The following is a 16399-nucleotide window of genomic DNA, read 5'->3' on the forward strand; positions in this document are numbered from 1 at the left end:
AAATTCCTCAGATAAATCGTTCTGGATGCGCACCTGGCTGGTTAAACCGTTGTATGCAGTTTGGAGGAGTGTGATGACTTTTCGAGGGACATGTTCAACCTCTAGTAGTTTCCATAAGGCAGGCCGGTGGACACAGTCGAAAGCAGACTTAAAGTCAATGAAAACAATGACGGTTCGCTGTCCACACCGGATCCTCTCCTCCATCAGCTGACGAATGGCAAAGATTTGATCACAGCATCCTCGCCCGGGTCTAAATCCTGCCTGTTCTTCTCGACTGGTTTGCTCGCGATGTTTTTGCAGTCTTGACTGGATGATCTTCATAAAGACCTTTCCGATGATGGAAAGGAGGCTGATGCCACGGTAGTTCTTGCAGTCCCGGTTATCACCTTTCTTGTGGATCGGTACGATAATGGCTTTCCTCCATGTTAGCGGAATTTGTTCAGTGCACCAGATGGTTTTGAGGAGTGAGTGTAGTCGGCGAAGCAGTACATCTCCCGCGGCTTTGATCGCTTCTGTGGTGACTTCATGAATACCATCATTAATGTCATTAACCACCCTGCCAATCTCCAAAATATCTGCAAACTTAGACATTAAGACTGATACACATGGTGGGGGCTCCTCAGTAGCCAGGTGGGCAGGAGCAGCAGCACGTAGCACACACACACACACTTCTTGATTAGACCGGGGTTCAAGCCCATGACCACCAAATACGGATGATGCGGAAAGGTCAGGGAATGACCATTGTATATCCCCGGAGCAATTTGGCCTTAGTTGCTAATGCTCCTAAAAACCAAATAACAAACAAACAAAACAAACTGATACACATTCATCAATTATCATTAATAAATACAGAAAATAAAAATGGGCCCAGCAACAAACCATAGGGGACTCCAATGATAACATTAGTCCATGATCAGTTGCTTCTAAATTGCTGCTGCTGCTGTTGTTATTTGGTTTTTAGGAGCATTAGCAACTAAGGCCATATTGCTCCAGGGATATGTGGTGGTCATTCCCTGACCTTTCCGCATCCTTCGTATTTGGTGTTCACAGGCTCGAACCCCGGTCTAATCAAGCTTGTGCTACACACTGCTGCTCCTGGCTACGGAGGCGCCATTAGTCCATGAGAAGCAGTGTCCATAGATAACAACTCTTTGTCTTCTCCAACTCAATGAGAGCATCTTTTGACCAGCATTACTGTCATTAAACACTTTGTCAACCTTAGTAACATCTTACATATTAAGCCTGATATACCTTCATCAATATCATTAATAACTACAAATTGGGACAACAATGGGACAAGCACCAAACATTGTGGGACACCACTGATAACGTTAATGCATGAGGAGCAGTGCCCATTGATAACAAATCTCTGTCGTCTCCCACTCAATGAGAGCATCCTTTGACCAGCATTATTGTCATTAAACACTTTGTCAACCTTAGTAACATCTTACATATTAAGCCTGATATACCTTCTTCAATATCATTAATAACTACAAATTGGGACAACAATGGGACAAGCACCAAACATTGTGGGACACCACTGATAACGTTAATGCATGAGGAGCAGTGTCCATTGATAACAAATCTCTGTCATCTCCCACTCAACCATCCCTTTATCCATAGCAGTAATTTTTCCTTAATGCCACTCTGCTCCAATTTTTACAGCAGTCTATTATGTAGTGGGAGAGCTGTGGCTTGAAGGAGAACTGAAAGGATCTGTAGACTTAGTTAACAAGTACAGGTCAATGTCGAAAAAAGTTGCAAGTTAGGGTAAAATTTGAAAGTCTCTGCAATTCAGCCCAGACACGGTAGGAGGGAGTATATGATGAGAGCCTTGTTAATCAATTCAGCCATGGGGGAGATTGTGCAAAGCTCATGGAGTAGAATTTCTATCAGCATGGTCTGTGCTTGTTGACAGGAGAGACTGCTTCTATTGCTTCTATAGGGATGGTATACACTTAAATGTTTACCATCCCTGTATAAGGGATGATATACATTTAATAATAGATTAACAGTAGCCACAAAAAGAGGTGAAAGTGATCCTTGCACTGCTTTTGTTGCAATGAGCAGCAACCTGAAAAGCATGTTGCTGGGGATTTCAAGAACTGCTGGAAGTCATCATGGAAAAAGTAAAGACATGGGCTGAGTTAGGGTAACTAAGATTAAGAACAGGTGCATGTACACCAGTGCTAGGAGTATAGTAAATAAATTTTATGAATTTGAAGTGCTGGTCAAGACATCAAAGGTCAATAACTGTTGGGATATCAGAGACATCAGATATCAGAGTCACACAGATAGAAGCAGTGCAGAATTGGAATTTGGAGAGTACAATAATCTTCTTTAACTGAAATAAAGGAGGATGCATTCACCCCATCATGGAAGCAGTTATCCCCCAGAATGATAAGCATTGGCACACGCTTCATACTCAAGCACTATGTTTACAACCACGAGCCTCTATTTCCAAAAACTGATCGTTACCTGCACCCATGTCACAGTTTTCACCTTGCATGACCACCATGGCTGAGCACCTGGTATTCTTTGTTTCATAATAATACTCATTCCCCAACTGAAGGAGAACTACGCAAGTCCGAAAGCTTTTTGTAGATGTATTTATTTTTGTTTTCTTAACTAGTCTTTACTATTACCACCATGGCTGAGCACCTGGTATTCTTTGTTTCATAATAATACTCATTCCCCAACTGAAGGAGAACTACGCAAGTCCGAAAGCTTTTTGTAGATGTATTTATTTTTGTTTTCTTAACTAGTCTTTACTATTATTAAAGGATTTTTTCTCAAACCTTGTTTTTTATTCGTTACTCTGGTACGACTGAAATATATATTTTAGAAATGAATCATGGAGACAGAGGCCTTTTCCAATTTATAATCATTTACGTTCTTACACTGTAGGTAAATTCTATATGTTTGTTTTTTCTATCAATTAATAATTTCAGATCATCTGTCCAGGTTCTAAGCCATTTTATATTTACTCTGATTGAAATTCCAGACACTATCTGGCTGCATTTACTATAGCTTCTTCAATATTTTTCTAACCAGTTTCTATGTAGTTGGCTTAATTTTTTCTTTTATCCTGTTTTTATAGTTTCTAATACTTTCTTCTACTAGATGATGAATTTTAAGCTGTCTATTTATTTTTAGGTTATCTTTTTCTTTTTGTTGTAGACATATCTTTTCATATTAAACCTGCTCTCCCTACTAGCCTATGATCACTATCTACCTCTAATATTCATGTTCGCTGATATTATATTTAAGATTCTCAGAGACAATGATATAATCAATTGTTGAAGTTGATTTTTTTGGTAATTTTTAGGTTACTGAAGACACAAAAATCTTTTAGTAATGTTCCATTATTGTTGATGATCCAGTACATCCCATAAACAGCTGTTATATGATGTACTGGATCCAACTTGTTCCAACTCTTGGATCAAAGTCTCCCATATAGCCCCCCTTTTGTTTTTTTTATCTATATAATCTTGAAGCATTTCACAAAATTCTTCTGTATTCTGAACTTTCCCTTCTACTAGAGCATATATGCTAAAAATGTTAAATATTTTATTCATTAATTTCATCTTGACTTTGACAAATCTGCCCAAAATTCAAGTATAGCCTATTTATTTTATTTTTATATTGTTTCATTATCTTTACTGCCACACCAGATGAGGCCCACTTTTCCTTGAAGACCCCTCACCCCATAGTATATCATGATCAGGGCTGGCCCAAGGTATATTGGTGCCCCTGACAGGGAGGCATTCCTGTGTCCCCCTACCAGATAGAAAATATTTAAGGTGTTTTTATTGAGTTAATATTTTTATTTTTGCTAGAGAAAAGTTAAAAAGACAAATGTAAACACAAAAAAGACAACCAGAATATTTATAATGTTTTATTTGTCATATTAAAATATTACAATAAAAATTTTACAAAAGAGTCAATTTTTTATAAGGTCATTTATCAAAATACTAGCATTGGATTGCAGTTAAGCTTGCCTTTAATTTATATAATAATAATATAATAACAGTTTCTATAATTAAATTTCAGCAGCTCATGTGAAAGAAATGGGATGCACATAGGTTTTTAGCCAATCATCTATATTTACACCAAATTTCAAATTGGTGTCCCATCTGGAAGTGGAAGGATTTGGTGACAGACTTCATGACAATACTAAATAGTAGATGCTTAAGAATAAATATAGATTTTACATTACGTTACAACAAGTTACATCAAAGCTTTTTTAAAAATACAAAGCAAAAATTTAAGAAGAATTTTTTGTTATTAACACCAAATGTCATTTTTCTTGAGTGCCAAATGAAATTCCTTTAATGCATTCCTTTCCTTGATTTTATATCAGAAAATTTATTAATGACATCGGTAAAATTTGGATTTTACTGATCTTTCCCCAAATCTTTTATTTTTCCCCTTCCATAAAGCATATGTGCCCTCTCAAACCTTTGACACCCCCAATGTCATGCGCCCCAAAGTGCCAGTACCCTGGGCGACCGCCTGGATCGTGCATAGCTCAGGCCAGCCCTGATCGTGACACACACATTGTTCAAAATTTTAAGGATCCTTTCTTTTTCTTTTTTGTTTCAGATATTACATTTTTGAGCCTATATATATCAAATGACATTAATGGGGGATGAGAAGGGGAAGGCATATCCAGTTCAGGAGTCTGTTTTCATGCAAGTGTGCATTGTTGTGGTTGAGATATTGTTGGGCAGAATGCAGAGAAAATATTTGAATTTACTTTTATTTTTTAGAATTAAATTTTACTTCATCTAGTTTTCTAATACAGCTATTCATTACCAGGTTTACATGGTCCTTCCAATTAAGTTAACCAAATTCCTATTAAGGAAAGGTTAATTGTGGTATGTGACATCAGAGACACTGTCAGGATAGTTATTGGTTTTTTTGTTGTTGTTGCACTTGCATGTCAAGTGTTTCACTTGGGGAGGGGGTATTCTGGAGGAATGGGGATGTAGATGAACATGTCCTGGCCGTTGACAATCAAAAGTATAAATGGCATACAGTGCCCTTCATGTTCTCATAGCACATCCTGGGTGTGACTTGTGGCTCCTTAGGGAAAAGAGTTTAGAATGCTGCCTCGCCCTTTATGTGGTCAAAAACCCTGGAGAATCATGTGGTGAACTTTGTAATAATGGAGCAAGTCTTGCACTAAAAGAATGCTGAAGACATGTGATGCAGTCTATCTGTGGAATTTCTAAACTGCCAACTTGATGCTTTCTCTGCTTATAGATAAAATAAAATATTTTTGGAGATTGTTGCTCTTTAGATGCAAAACAAAGAAGACTGTTTGGATGAGATAGTATTATCTCATCTTTGTATTATTACAAAATCTTGGAGCATTCATGTGTTTTCTGTAAATGAACTTTTTTCCTCAAACACCCATAAGAGATTTTTTTTAGCACTTTTCTTCTTTTTTTTTATTTCAGGTTGTTGTGTGTCGTTTAGGAAAAATATTTAGTAAGTCCGGAAAGCAACTTGATGCATAATTGCAACTTGATGCATGATTTTTAATTTTTCTTTGGTTAAAAAGATTTAAAATACAATTATAAGAGAAGTAATGCATAACAAATATGCATTTTTTCCCCCCCAGTAACATATTTTTCTTGCATTTGGTATAAAGTAAATCACCACATTTAGTAATAGTAACTTTCAGTTGCTTGATAATTTGTGTAATTAGATATGTTAATATTTTCCTTGTTTAAAAGATTTAGAATACGAGTAATAATGTATAACAGATGAAACTTTTTTTTTTTTTTTTTCCTAGTACGGTATTTTTCTAGCATTTGGTATGAAGTACATCCTGCATTTAGTAATAGTATCTTTTAGTTGCTATTTAATTTGTGTAATTCAATGTGTTAATTTTTCAAACAAGACAAGAGAAGACATGCTCTTTTTTCACTGCACATATTTTAATTACAAAGGTAATTACAAAAGTTCCATTTAGGAAATAAATATTTGTCCAAATTTTGTAAAATTATTCACAATGAACAACCACACAGAACTAGGCTGACCACAAAAAGTCAAAGGAGGTAGCACCCCTATCTTCAAGGAACTGTGTAATTCTCCAATTGATTCCAATAACTGCCTGATATACATTATGCAAGTTGAACAGTGGTTCCCCCTTCTGATTTCAATCTTGCTTCAAAAATCAGTTACTATGGCAAAAAGGAGCATAATTCTGAAGTGTTTATAAGATGATGAATTGTATAAGATGATGAATTGTACCCTGTACCAAAATCTACACAATATGTAATGATTGTATGTGTACATCTTGCAGTTGTTTCAAAACTACAGCTTCCATCAAATGGAATATAATTATTTTGCTATCAAGAATGCATTACCTGTTGATGTAAAAATTCAGCTTTCCGGTCAAAGAACCATACTTCCAAGTGTTCCAAGAAAATATGGTTATTGGATGTCAAGTTGGATGTTTCACATATTATGGTTAAATATTTTCTGAAAAAAAACATGCGATCAACTTGCTCTTGACATATGAGTAAATTTGCTCATGCCAGCATGAATGCAAGACCAAAAATAATAACATAGCTATGGTCCTCCACTCTGTACTTTTCAGATTTAGCTCTTGTGATTGAACTTATTCTTTATGCTAAAAAGTGCACTGAAATGGCTTTGATTTCATGTTAATTTAGGGAGATCCATGAAAAATAACAGATAGCACTGAAAATGATAAAAAAAAAAAAAAAAAAAAAAATAGGGCTCCAAAAACAATTACGACAATGGAGCAAAGTCTACATTTCATCAATTGAAATAAGTTATGATATAGAACACATGGTGGGTGATTTTTTTTTAAAAATACAATAGATGAATTTAACAGCTTACAAACATTCAAAAATTAAAAATCAGATAATTACCAGAATATAAATACTAATGCACTAATTCCTTTACATTACTTTACCTTACTATCTCTTGTGATAGCCCAAATGGCATTTATACCAACAGAGATCTGAAATATACGATTTTCGGCATTAGGAGGCTGTACTTCTCTCCAATTGGCACCTATTAAACCAAGATAAAAACATATATATATATATATATATACACAGACTTATACAAAAACACACATATGTAAAGGATGATATGGCATTTCACATGACTTCTTTGAAATGCCATATCAGCAAGAATCATCAAAAATATCTTTGGGCTACACACTGTTACACCAATAGTGTAACAGTGTGTAGCCCAAAAAGTTGAGTTTATAAATTTACAGAAAACATGTCCAAGTTGTCTATTATGGTGATGTTTATTTCTTTCCCCTCCCTTCTTGTGCAGTTACAGCTTAAAGTCACTGCACATTGTTTTATAACTTTGCCCAATCAAGGAAAAGAGGAACAGAAATAATGCATCCCATTTTGCATTGTTGTAATGCCAAATGTGATGAGGCTGGGAAAGGCTAAGAAAAGATGCACCACTGAAGAATGGGAAAGAAGCTCCATTGGAGAAGAGACCATTACCAAGTTGTAATCTAAGATACCTATATAACAACTAACATTAACTGTACTTTGAAGGGTTTTATACACTTATAATCATAAGTAACATAGGGTTGAGTTGAGTGGTACCAGTAGGGTTTCCCACAACTCTACATCATAAATAACAGCAAAGTAACAATAAGTATGGTTATTGTTACTACCAAGCATAACAATAAGTAATTTTTTAAAAAAATAGAAAAAAAAAATAAGAAATTAATATTTAGTCCTTCAGACAATAAATAATACAGTAATAAAACTTAATGGCAACAATTAATATTTTTTTTGTTAAAACTAATATTAGTAATTTTAGATTGACTCATGGTTAACAACACTGGGTATATTGCTTGCTTAAGCAACACTGTTTCTATATCTAGGAAATAAACTCATAACACCGACTATTGAACAAAATTTACTGTAACTAAAATTTTTACAAATAGTATAAAAATATAATATAAAACAAATTATTTACAATAAACTAATGACTGTACATTACGGAAGACTAAAAACTGTAATAAAAGATCGTTTACAATAAAATAAGCTAAAATATAAAATTAAAAGCGCTAAAAACCTGGAGCTTTCGAGAGCGTCAGCTCTCTTCTTCAACAGTAATATAACTTTCTGCAACATCTCCTTAAATAGCAGGTTCACGGTACTTCCACACGTGGTATTTCTCCACGTGGTTCAATCGGCACATGGTCAGAACCGGAAGCGGAAATGTCTCGGGTACGTGGCAAAGAAAATCGTTCATCCAAATTTAATACAATTGTTTCAAAAATAGGATGAATACGCATGCCTCTATCTCTATTCATGGTATTCTTACTGGATCCGTAAACCCTTGAGCCATTTACGCTCCCAGTATCCGTGTGCATGATCCAAAATAATAGCGTCCTCCAGGGAGATTTGATGCTGCTTCTCCCAAAAATGTTCGGCCACGGCAGACTTACTGTAGTCAGCGGTTCTTATGGCATTTAAATGTTCCCCCAGGCGATCCCTAAGCCGTCGTTTTGTTTCCCCCACATAACACTCCCCACATATCCGGGCATTCTATTCTATAAATAACTCCACTACTGAGATCTTTTGGTATACGGTCTTTGACCTGAGACACAGCTGTGCACAGCCACCGCCCAGGAAGCTGTACACAGCGTGTCATATAACCCCGTAAAATTCTTGCCAGATGCTCAGTAAGGCCCGGATAGTAGGGGATGTATGCGGTGGCTACCGGTACGAACGACTCCCTACGCTCGGACACCCCTCTACTATATCTATCCAGGATCCTCTGGGGGTATCCGCACTTTCTAAGTTCTGCCATGACACGATTAATTTCTTTCTCTTTATCCTCAGAAGTGGTACAGTGTGATCTTACTCTGTCAAATAAAGCTTTTGCTACACTATTCTTGTATTGTCCAGCTTGTGCTGAATTATAGTGGGTGTATTGACCTCTACACATGGGTTTTTTAAAAACTGATGTCTTAAGCCTAGAACCCACCCTAGAGACCAAACACATCCAAAAACGACAAAGTACCGCCCGTTTCCACCTCTGAGGTGAATTGTATAAATTGGGAGAAGCTATTAAGCCAGCAAACGGCATCATCCTCCCTCCCCTTCTGGACCAGGGCAAAAGTATCGTCAACGTATCTTCTCCAATTCCTGATAGGAAACGAACACTCACTAAAAACCCTACTTTCCAACTCCTCCATGGCCAAGTTGGCCACAGTGGCACTAATGGGTGAACCCATGGCCGTACCGCAAACCTGCTTATACATAGTTCCTTGAAATAACATGGTAGTGCTAGCTAGACATAATTCTACCCCAGTACAAATATCTTCCACACTGAGCAGTGATCTATTACCAAGTGAGGCATCCCTGGTCAATGCCATTTTTACACAATATACTGCATGATTAATAGGAATACATGTAAATAAAGATACAACGTTAAAAGAGATCATGCTCTCATCACCATTTATAGTGAAATTTGTGAGGAATTTGCATGAGGAAAAACTTATGGCAACACAGAAAGAAATTCAGGAGATCTCAGAGGCCCACATAAAACCCAACCTACAAGTGCCAATGGGCATATATTAAGGAATCTTACTGACATCTTCACACTAAAAAAAATATATAAAGGTTGTACAGGTGACCCCTGCTTAACACTGATAATTCGTTCCCGAAAAACAGAGATGCAGTATTCTACAGCCCTGTAGTTAAAGGATCCTTTGAGATCAGGAAATAGATGCATATAACTTCTTGTAAACACCAAATAACTCAAAAGAAAATTTATTATAAAATAAAATATTACAAAATATTTACAGTTAAAACTCATGAAATTAAATAGAATACCGTACACTGAATAAAAGCAAATAAAAACCTAAAAACACTATAAAAATAAATATACAGCAGCTTTTAGCTGCCATCAAACTTAATCAACTAATATATGATAAAAAAGTATGATATATGTGGTAGGGGGAAGAAGAAGAAGAAGAAACAGAGGAATGGAACAATGGGAGCATTTTCTTACCTCAGGTAACACAAAAAAGTTCAAAAATAGGATGCACACAATCACCTCCCTATTAACTGAAACCCATGTGGTACTGATGTATAGGAAATGCAACCAGTGGTGGATTTTAAAGCTGTGCGCATAATCTAATATGCAAGCATCACTTTGTTTGAGGTTATGGCCTTCTTGCAAGTAATGTGTGGCTATTACTTATGACAAAATTGGCAGTCTTAATTGCATCGCAATAGTCTTTTAGTCAATCCTCCAGATGACAAATAGCCTCACCAATGCACAGTCCACATTACACCCCTGAGGGTTATGTGATAAATTATTCCACTCCTCTTCAATGGATACGGGTATCTTTAGGAAAGGATGTAAATGGTCTGTAATTTCCTACCAGAGTTTGTATAGTTTGGATGTCATAAATCTGTGAGATTCTGGCTTTACCCTGGGTTTCCTCTTGCATACCTTTCTTCTAGGATAGAAAGACACATAAGCAACGTGTGTGTGTGTGTGTGTGTGTGTGTGTGTGTGTGTGTGTGTGTGTGTGTGTGTGTGTGTGTGTGTGTGTGTGTGTGTGTGTGTGTGTGTGTGTGTGTGTGTGTGTCAAAGATGAGCAATTTGTGACGAAGTATTACTGTGCTGACATTAAGAATAGAGTCCAGTAATTAAAAATCAATTTCAAGTAACTGCATTTTTCAAGATCTAATTTAACCCACTCAATCCCTTTTAGTCTATCTGCTTTGATATAGAAATGAGGCCATGCTCTATTTTGGACAACATTACACCTTTGGCAGTCATATGAAATGAACTATAGTTGGTGTATTGTCCTACATATGCAGATTTGCAATAAACTGATGTTTTTAGGCATAATTCCACCCTTTCAATCATGGTATCTAAATAGGAGTGGTTTTCTTGATTTTGATAGTAAATTTAAAAAATTTGGACTTGCTGTTAAGATGGCCAAGAATGCCATTTTGCTGCCCTGGGAAATGTATGGTGAATGCACCATCATTGTATCTTCTCCACATGAGCACTGACAGGAGAGCCCATGTCTAGGCTATGGGATTGTTCATACAAAGAACAGTGTGTTACACACACTGTTCAAAGCAATGTCTGTTGACAATTGAAATGAGACCATACCTTGAATAATAGAATTACGCTTACTGCAGACATTCATGAAGCATTAAGTACGTGCTTACATAACTTAAATTTTCCACGTATAACTTAAATTATGGAAAACACCCATGTATAAATAATCCCATGGCTGGCCTAGAGATTGTGTAATCACAGGTACAGCCAGAATCTTTTGGAGTTATAATATCCAAACTATACAAAATCTGGGTAGGAAATAACAGACCATATATCTCCTTATTAATTGAAACCTGAGTGGTACTGATGTATATGAACTTCAACCACTGGCAAGACCTTAAAGCCACAAGCATCACTTGGTATGAGGTTGCAGTAATACATGTTTACTACTGACTGGGGTGCAATTTGGCCATTGTGCCAAAAAAAAACCCACTGGTACCACCTAGAACAAACTCAAGGTGGTGTCACAAATTATGAAAAAAATCTAGGGATAACTGTATGAAAATAATCTAAGTGTGACAACAGCACCTTTGCAGTGCAAAGAAGATGCAAAGTTTGAATGTAAATTTTCATACATCTATTCTCCAGTCTTTAGAAACTAAGTATCTACATGGCAACCAATGAAATGTAAAAGAATTTTAAAGGATTAATTAAACTAAATGTTGATTGCATCTTTATCTTTTTTCTCAGATGAAACACATAAAGAGACAAAAATTTAAACTAGAAAACAGATGTGTGAAAAATTTACATTCAATCAAAGAGTAATCAATTTTTTTTATAGAAACTTGTTGTACTTGTTGAAATTTTTTATACCTACCTCCACAACATACCTAATGTTGTGGAGGTAGGTATTTGGAACAATTTAACACAGGTTTGAACAAATTATTAGAAAGAATGATAAATTAAGTGTTCCCCCCTCTTTTTTTGGTTGGTGCTGTATAAGCTTTGCTTCTTTGTATCATGTTGCCAATACTAATACTATACTAAAATTTTGAGTTCTCTCCTGCTAGTAAAGTAAACCCCCACTATTCGCGGTATCTGTATTCGTGGTTTCACGTATTCCCGGTCGCTGATTTAATATAAAATGAAACCTAAAAAAAAATGTGAATTTTAAAGCACCGTGAATATTTTCCGACATAAAAAAACATGAGTGTGGCTAAAATTATCTTTCCCGGTCAAAACAGCGCTCAGTGGGTGGGGGTAGAGGGGTGACAAAATCGAGCATGGATGTTTCTCGCTAATCCTTGTTCAGTATGTGTTATGCGCTTGTCATGGAAGGTTTCGTTGTTTGCTTTTAATTTATATGCTTATAAATTGAATCAATTTATAAATTGATATGCTTACAAAAGTGATAAATCTACCATTTTGCAGTGTAAAACAGAATTTTTCGAGTGTGTTAATGAAAGAAAGTGACTTTATTGTGGACAAGTTCTTTCTAACCCGTACAAAAATATGGCTACGAATAACAAGGGAAATGTGAAAAGATCAAAGAAGGTGATGACATTAGCGAATAAAATTGAGTTATTAGATAAAATTTCTAATGGTGAAAGTGTCTCCTCAGTGGCAAAACATTATAAAATCAATGAATTAATGGTACGATCAATCAAGAAATCGGAAGTTGCTTGTTTGTTATGTTTGTTATTTGGTTTTTAGGAGCATTAGCAACTATGGCCATATTGCTCCAGGATATGCGGTGGTCATTCCCTGACCTTTCCGCATCCTCCGTATTTGGTGGTGACGGGCTCGAACCCCGGTCTAATCAATAAGCGTGTGCTACGCACTGCTGTTCCTTCCCACCTGGCTACGGAGGCACCTAGAAATCGGAAGAAAAAATCCGCCGTAGTGTCTGTGAAAATGCGCTAATTGCTTCAAAAATTTGCTCTGTAACTCGTGATATTAAATTAGAAAAAATGGAAAAGGCTTTAAATCTGTGGATAGAAGACCGAACTCAAAATAAAATTCCGTTAAGTTCACTCATCATTCGTGAAAAGGCAAAACTCCTTTATCAACACTTTAGCGAAACTGGTGATTCGCTAAACTTATTCACTGACGGGATAAGTTTTTTAGTTAGCAGAGGTGCTGGTTTGAAAGATTTGTTTGAAATTTCTAATAAATATTATATTTAATATTAAATTGTTTCTTATTTTCATTTCGATGCCATATGCTTGCATTTCAATATGTACTGTATATACATAGTCATATTATTAAGGTACATATAATACATAACATAGACAAAATTTTAGACTAGTTTTTCTTATATATTTCATACTATGGAACGGAACCCCTTTATTACTATGGGAGCCATAACCCAGTATTCGCGGCATTTCTCGGGAACGTAACCCCCGCTATTCGCGGGGGTTTACAGTATATTATTATGAGCCAGCAATCATTATCTTAGTATACTACACACAGTTATTCCTTTTTTATCAAAACTAACCTATAAGTCTATCCCTTGTGACACCAGTCCGTATTAAAGCAGTGCCATCCCAAGTTACAGCCCACACTAAGCCTGTAGGCCCAACAGCTATTTGGCTAACTTCACATTTGCCAGGTGTCTCTACTGGAATCCACCCCATACCTTCAGGACACAAAGTAGTGACTCCATATCGAAATACTACCTTTAAAATAGCAAAAATAATTATATTATGATAATAATATTATCAACCTCTGTTCTCAACATACACTTTCAATTAAAAAAATAATTTCCTATACTGAATGTAAAAGAAATCCACAAAAATATTCTAAGATTATAAATTCTATATACTCTGTTATGGACAAAAAAAAAAAAAAAAAAAACAGAAGCAGCACAGTAGTAGAAGTGGGGACAGCAGTAGTAGTAGTAGTCGTCGTCGTCATCATCATCCACACCCCTACAACCAGCATTGCAGCCTTCAACTGGAAATACATGTGGATGAAAAGCTTATTACAATTAATTTCTGTGCTTTTCATATGCATTTCTGGTTTTAAAGTTGCCAAACAACATAAATCAAACCAAAATTTAAGATATCTCAGCATTAACAGGATAAGCACACAATGAATACACTACTGATTTTTCACTGATGATTCAATGCAATTTATTGAATTTGAAAATTTCCACTGAAAAATAGTTGAAGATCATGTAAGTAAGCCCACTGCATAGGACAATCAGAGAGAGAGAGAGGGGGGGGAGCTGCATCCTGTTTTCAATTATTTATAGACAATTTCAAATATTTACAAATTTCTACTGTAAAAAGACAACTATTTTTCTTAATATTCAATTGTATGGTTATTATTATTATTATTAGCTATATGGTGCAAGGAAGCCTGAAGCTTATGCTGCACCAGCCAAAAAAAAAAAAAAATTCCCAAGTTACCCTAAGAGAGAGCGAGAAAAACAAGGGAATCGCCAAGAAAGAGAAGAATGATGATATCAAGCTCAGGACCCTGGGTATGCATATACTGACACAATAAAATATAAAGCTGCTTTACTGATTTAAGTCTTGTCTGTTAAGTTCAATACTTAAGTCCGTGTGCACAAACAAGTTTTCTATTACAAAAACAGCACATTTTCCAGTATCAATAAAACTCGCACTACAATATTATCAACAAATTTACTGAGAATCAAACTCCATAATGTATATATCTCCCACCAGTTGTTAAGCAAATTTACATACAGTATTAGTACTGTAGTAGAGGCAAACGATGCAAATTTTTTACTGAGAATCAAACTCCATAATGTACATATCTCCCACCAGTTGTTAAGCAAATTTACATACAGTATTAGTACTGTAGTAGAGGCAAATGATGCAAAGAGAAAGTAAGCTTGTACAGAATTAGCCGAGACAAAAAAAAAAAAAAAAAAAAAAGCACTTAGCATATCACTTGTCCATCCCATCTAATAGTTTGTCTAGTTCAGTTCTTCCTTGAATTTATTCAAGCTACATTATCTTATGGAACAGAACAACTTCTACAACACTGAATGGAAGTTAGAATTAGCATTAGTAGAGGCATACGATGCAAGAAAGCAAGTTTATGCAGCATCAGCAAAAAAAAAAAAAAAAAACCCTCCCATTTCACCCCACCATTTGTTCCAAAGGCAGGTCCAGCTCAGCCTTAAATTTATTTAGGCTATCAAGTTTGTTGCAACAATCAACTACCCATCAACTGAAGGCAAACATCCTTTCTCAATTTAAATTTATGTCCTTCCCTGATGTACAGTCTGAGCAAAAAGGAAGGATTCCACCAGCATTGAGCCTACTTGATTCTTTAACGGCCTTCATCACCACAATCAGACCTCTTTGCAGATACTGCAATTTGCAGAACTGAAACTTTTCCTGATCAGAGCACTATTTTGTGTCTCTAACTAATCTCATTGCCCTTATCTGCACCTGTTCCAACAGATCTATATTCCTTCCAATTTTATTTCATTTGTAATGACAAAAAAAGGGCGTACCAAAATATTGCATAAGCACAAATCCAAAATTCAGGAACACATTGATGGGAGTGCCAAACGCACTCGCCCTTGAATCCTTGATTTTACTATCTAGGCCCAGTTGCTTAGTAACATTAAACATGTAACGTATGAGTCTATGACTGTATAACAGTTACACAAGTGTGTACTTACTGTTTAGTAAAGTTCATGGAGGCTTTAAATCTACTCAGAATCAAATGATAAAGTCAGCTATGAAGCAATACAAGTGTTCAGATCACTGTCTATCATAATAGCATACATTTTGGGAACAAGTGAGGATTCTTTTATATATGACCCCAGGGTCTCACATCTGGTGAGTATGGCTTTGGCACACCCAGGGTCCTGAGCTGGAAATCATCATTTTTCGCTTTCTTGGTGATTCCCTTCTACTTCTGACTCACACTCTCGGAGTAATTCAGAAATTTTTTGGCTGGTGCAGCATAAGCCTCAGGCTTCCTTTTTTTAGCATTAGTAGAGGCATTTCATGCAAGAAAGCAAGCTTATGCAGCATCAGCCAAAAAAAAATAAATAAATAAATAAATAAAAAATAACCACTTACATTTCATCCCTCTGTTCGTTTGAAATACCTGTCCAGCTGAGCATTAAACTTATTTAGGTTATCAACTTCCACGACAAGGGATGGAAGCCTGTTCCACAAACCACCAGCTGGCTAAAGGCAAATTTCCTCATGTCTATCCTACATCTGTCTTTCCTCAATTTGAATTTATGCCCTCTCAGGTGATTATTCTGAGTAAGAGGAAGAATCCCATCAGCATTGAGCATACTCAAAACCATTCAAGGCTTTATACACCTCTATCAGATAACCCCGCAGATGCC

General features: G+C 36.0%; 1 protein-coding gene across 7 annotated transcripts in view; it reads right to left on the reverse strand.

Annotated features, from left to right (window-relative positions):
• The window catches only part of Pex23 (tectonin beta-propeller repeat-containing peroxin 23), an 851062-nt gene that overhangs the window by 647126 nt on the left and 187537 nt on the right, over positions 1-16399 (reverse strand). For all 7 annotated transcript variants that reach the window (XM_090377810.1, XM_090377813.1, XM_090377811.1 and 4 more), the window contains 2 exons: positions 13550-13730; positions 6956-7056 (listed from right to left, as the gene is read on the reverse strand). In XM_090377810.1, the coding sequence (XP_090233936.1) occupies positions 6956-7056; positions 13550-13730 (282 nt within the window). The remainder of the gene's footprint in view (positions 1-6955; positions 7057-13549; positions 13731-16399) is intronic.

The sequence above is a fragment of the Mastigoproctus giganteus genome, chromosome 7, assembly GCF_048544385.1.
Source record: "Mastigoproctus giganteus isolate SK-2022 chromosome 7, ASM4854438v1, whole genome shotgun sequence".
Lineage (NCBI taxonomy): Eukaryota > Metazoa > Arthropoda > Arachnida > Uropygi > Thelyphonidae > Mastigoproctus > Mastigoproctus giganteus.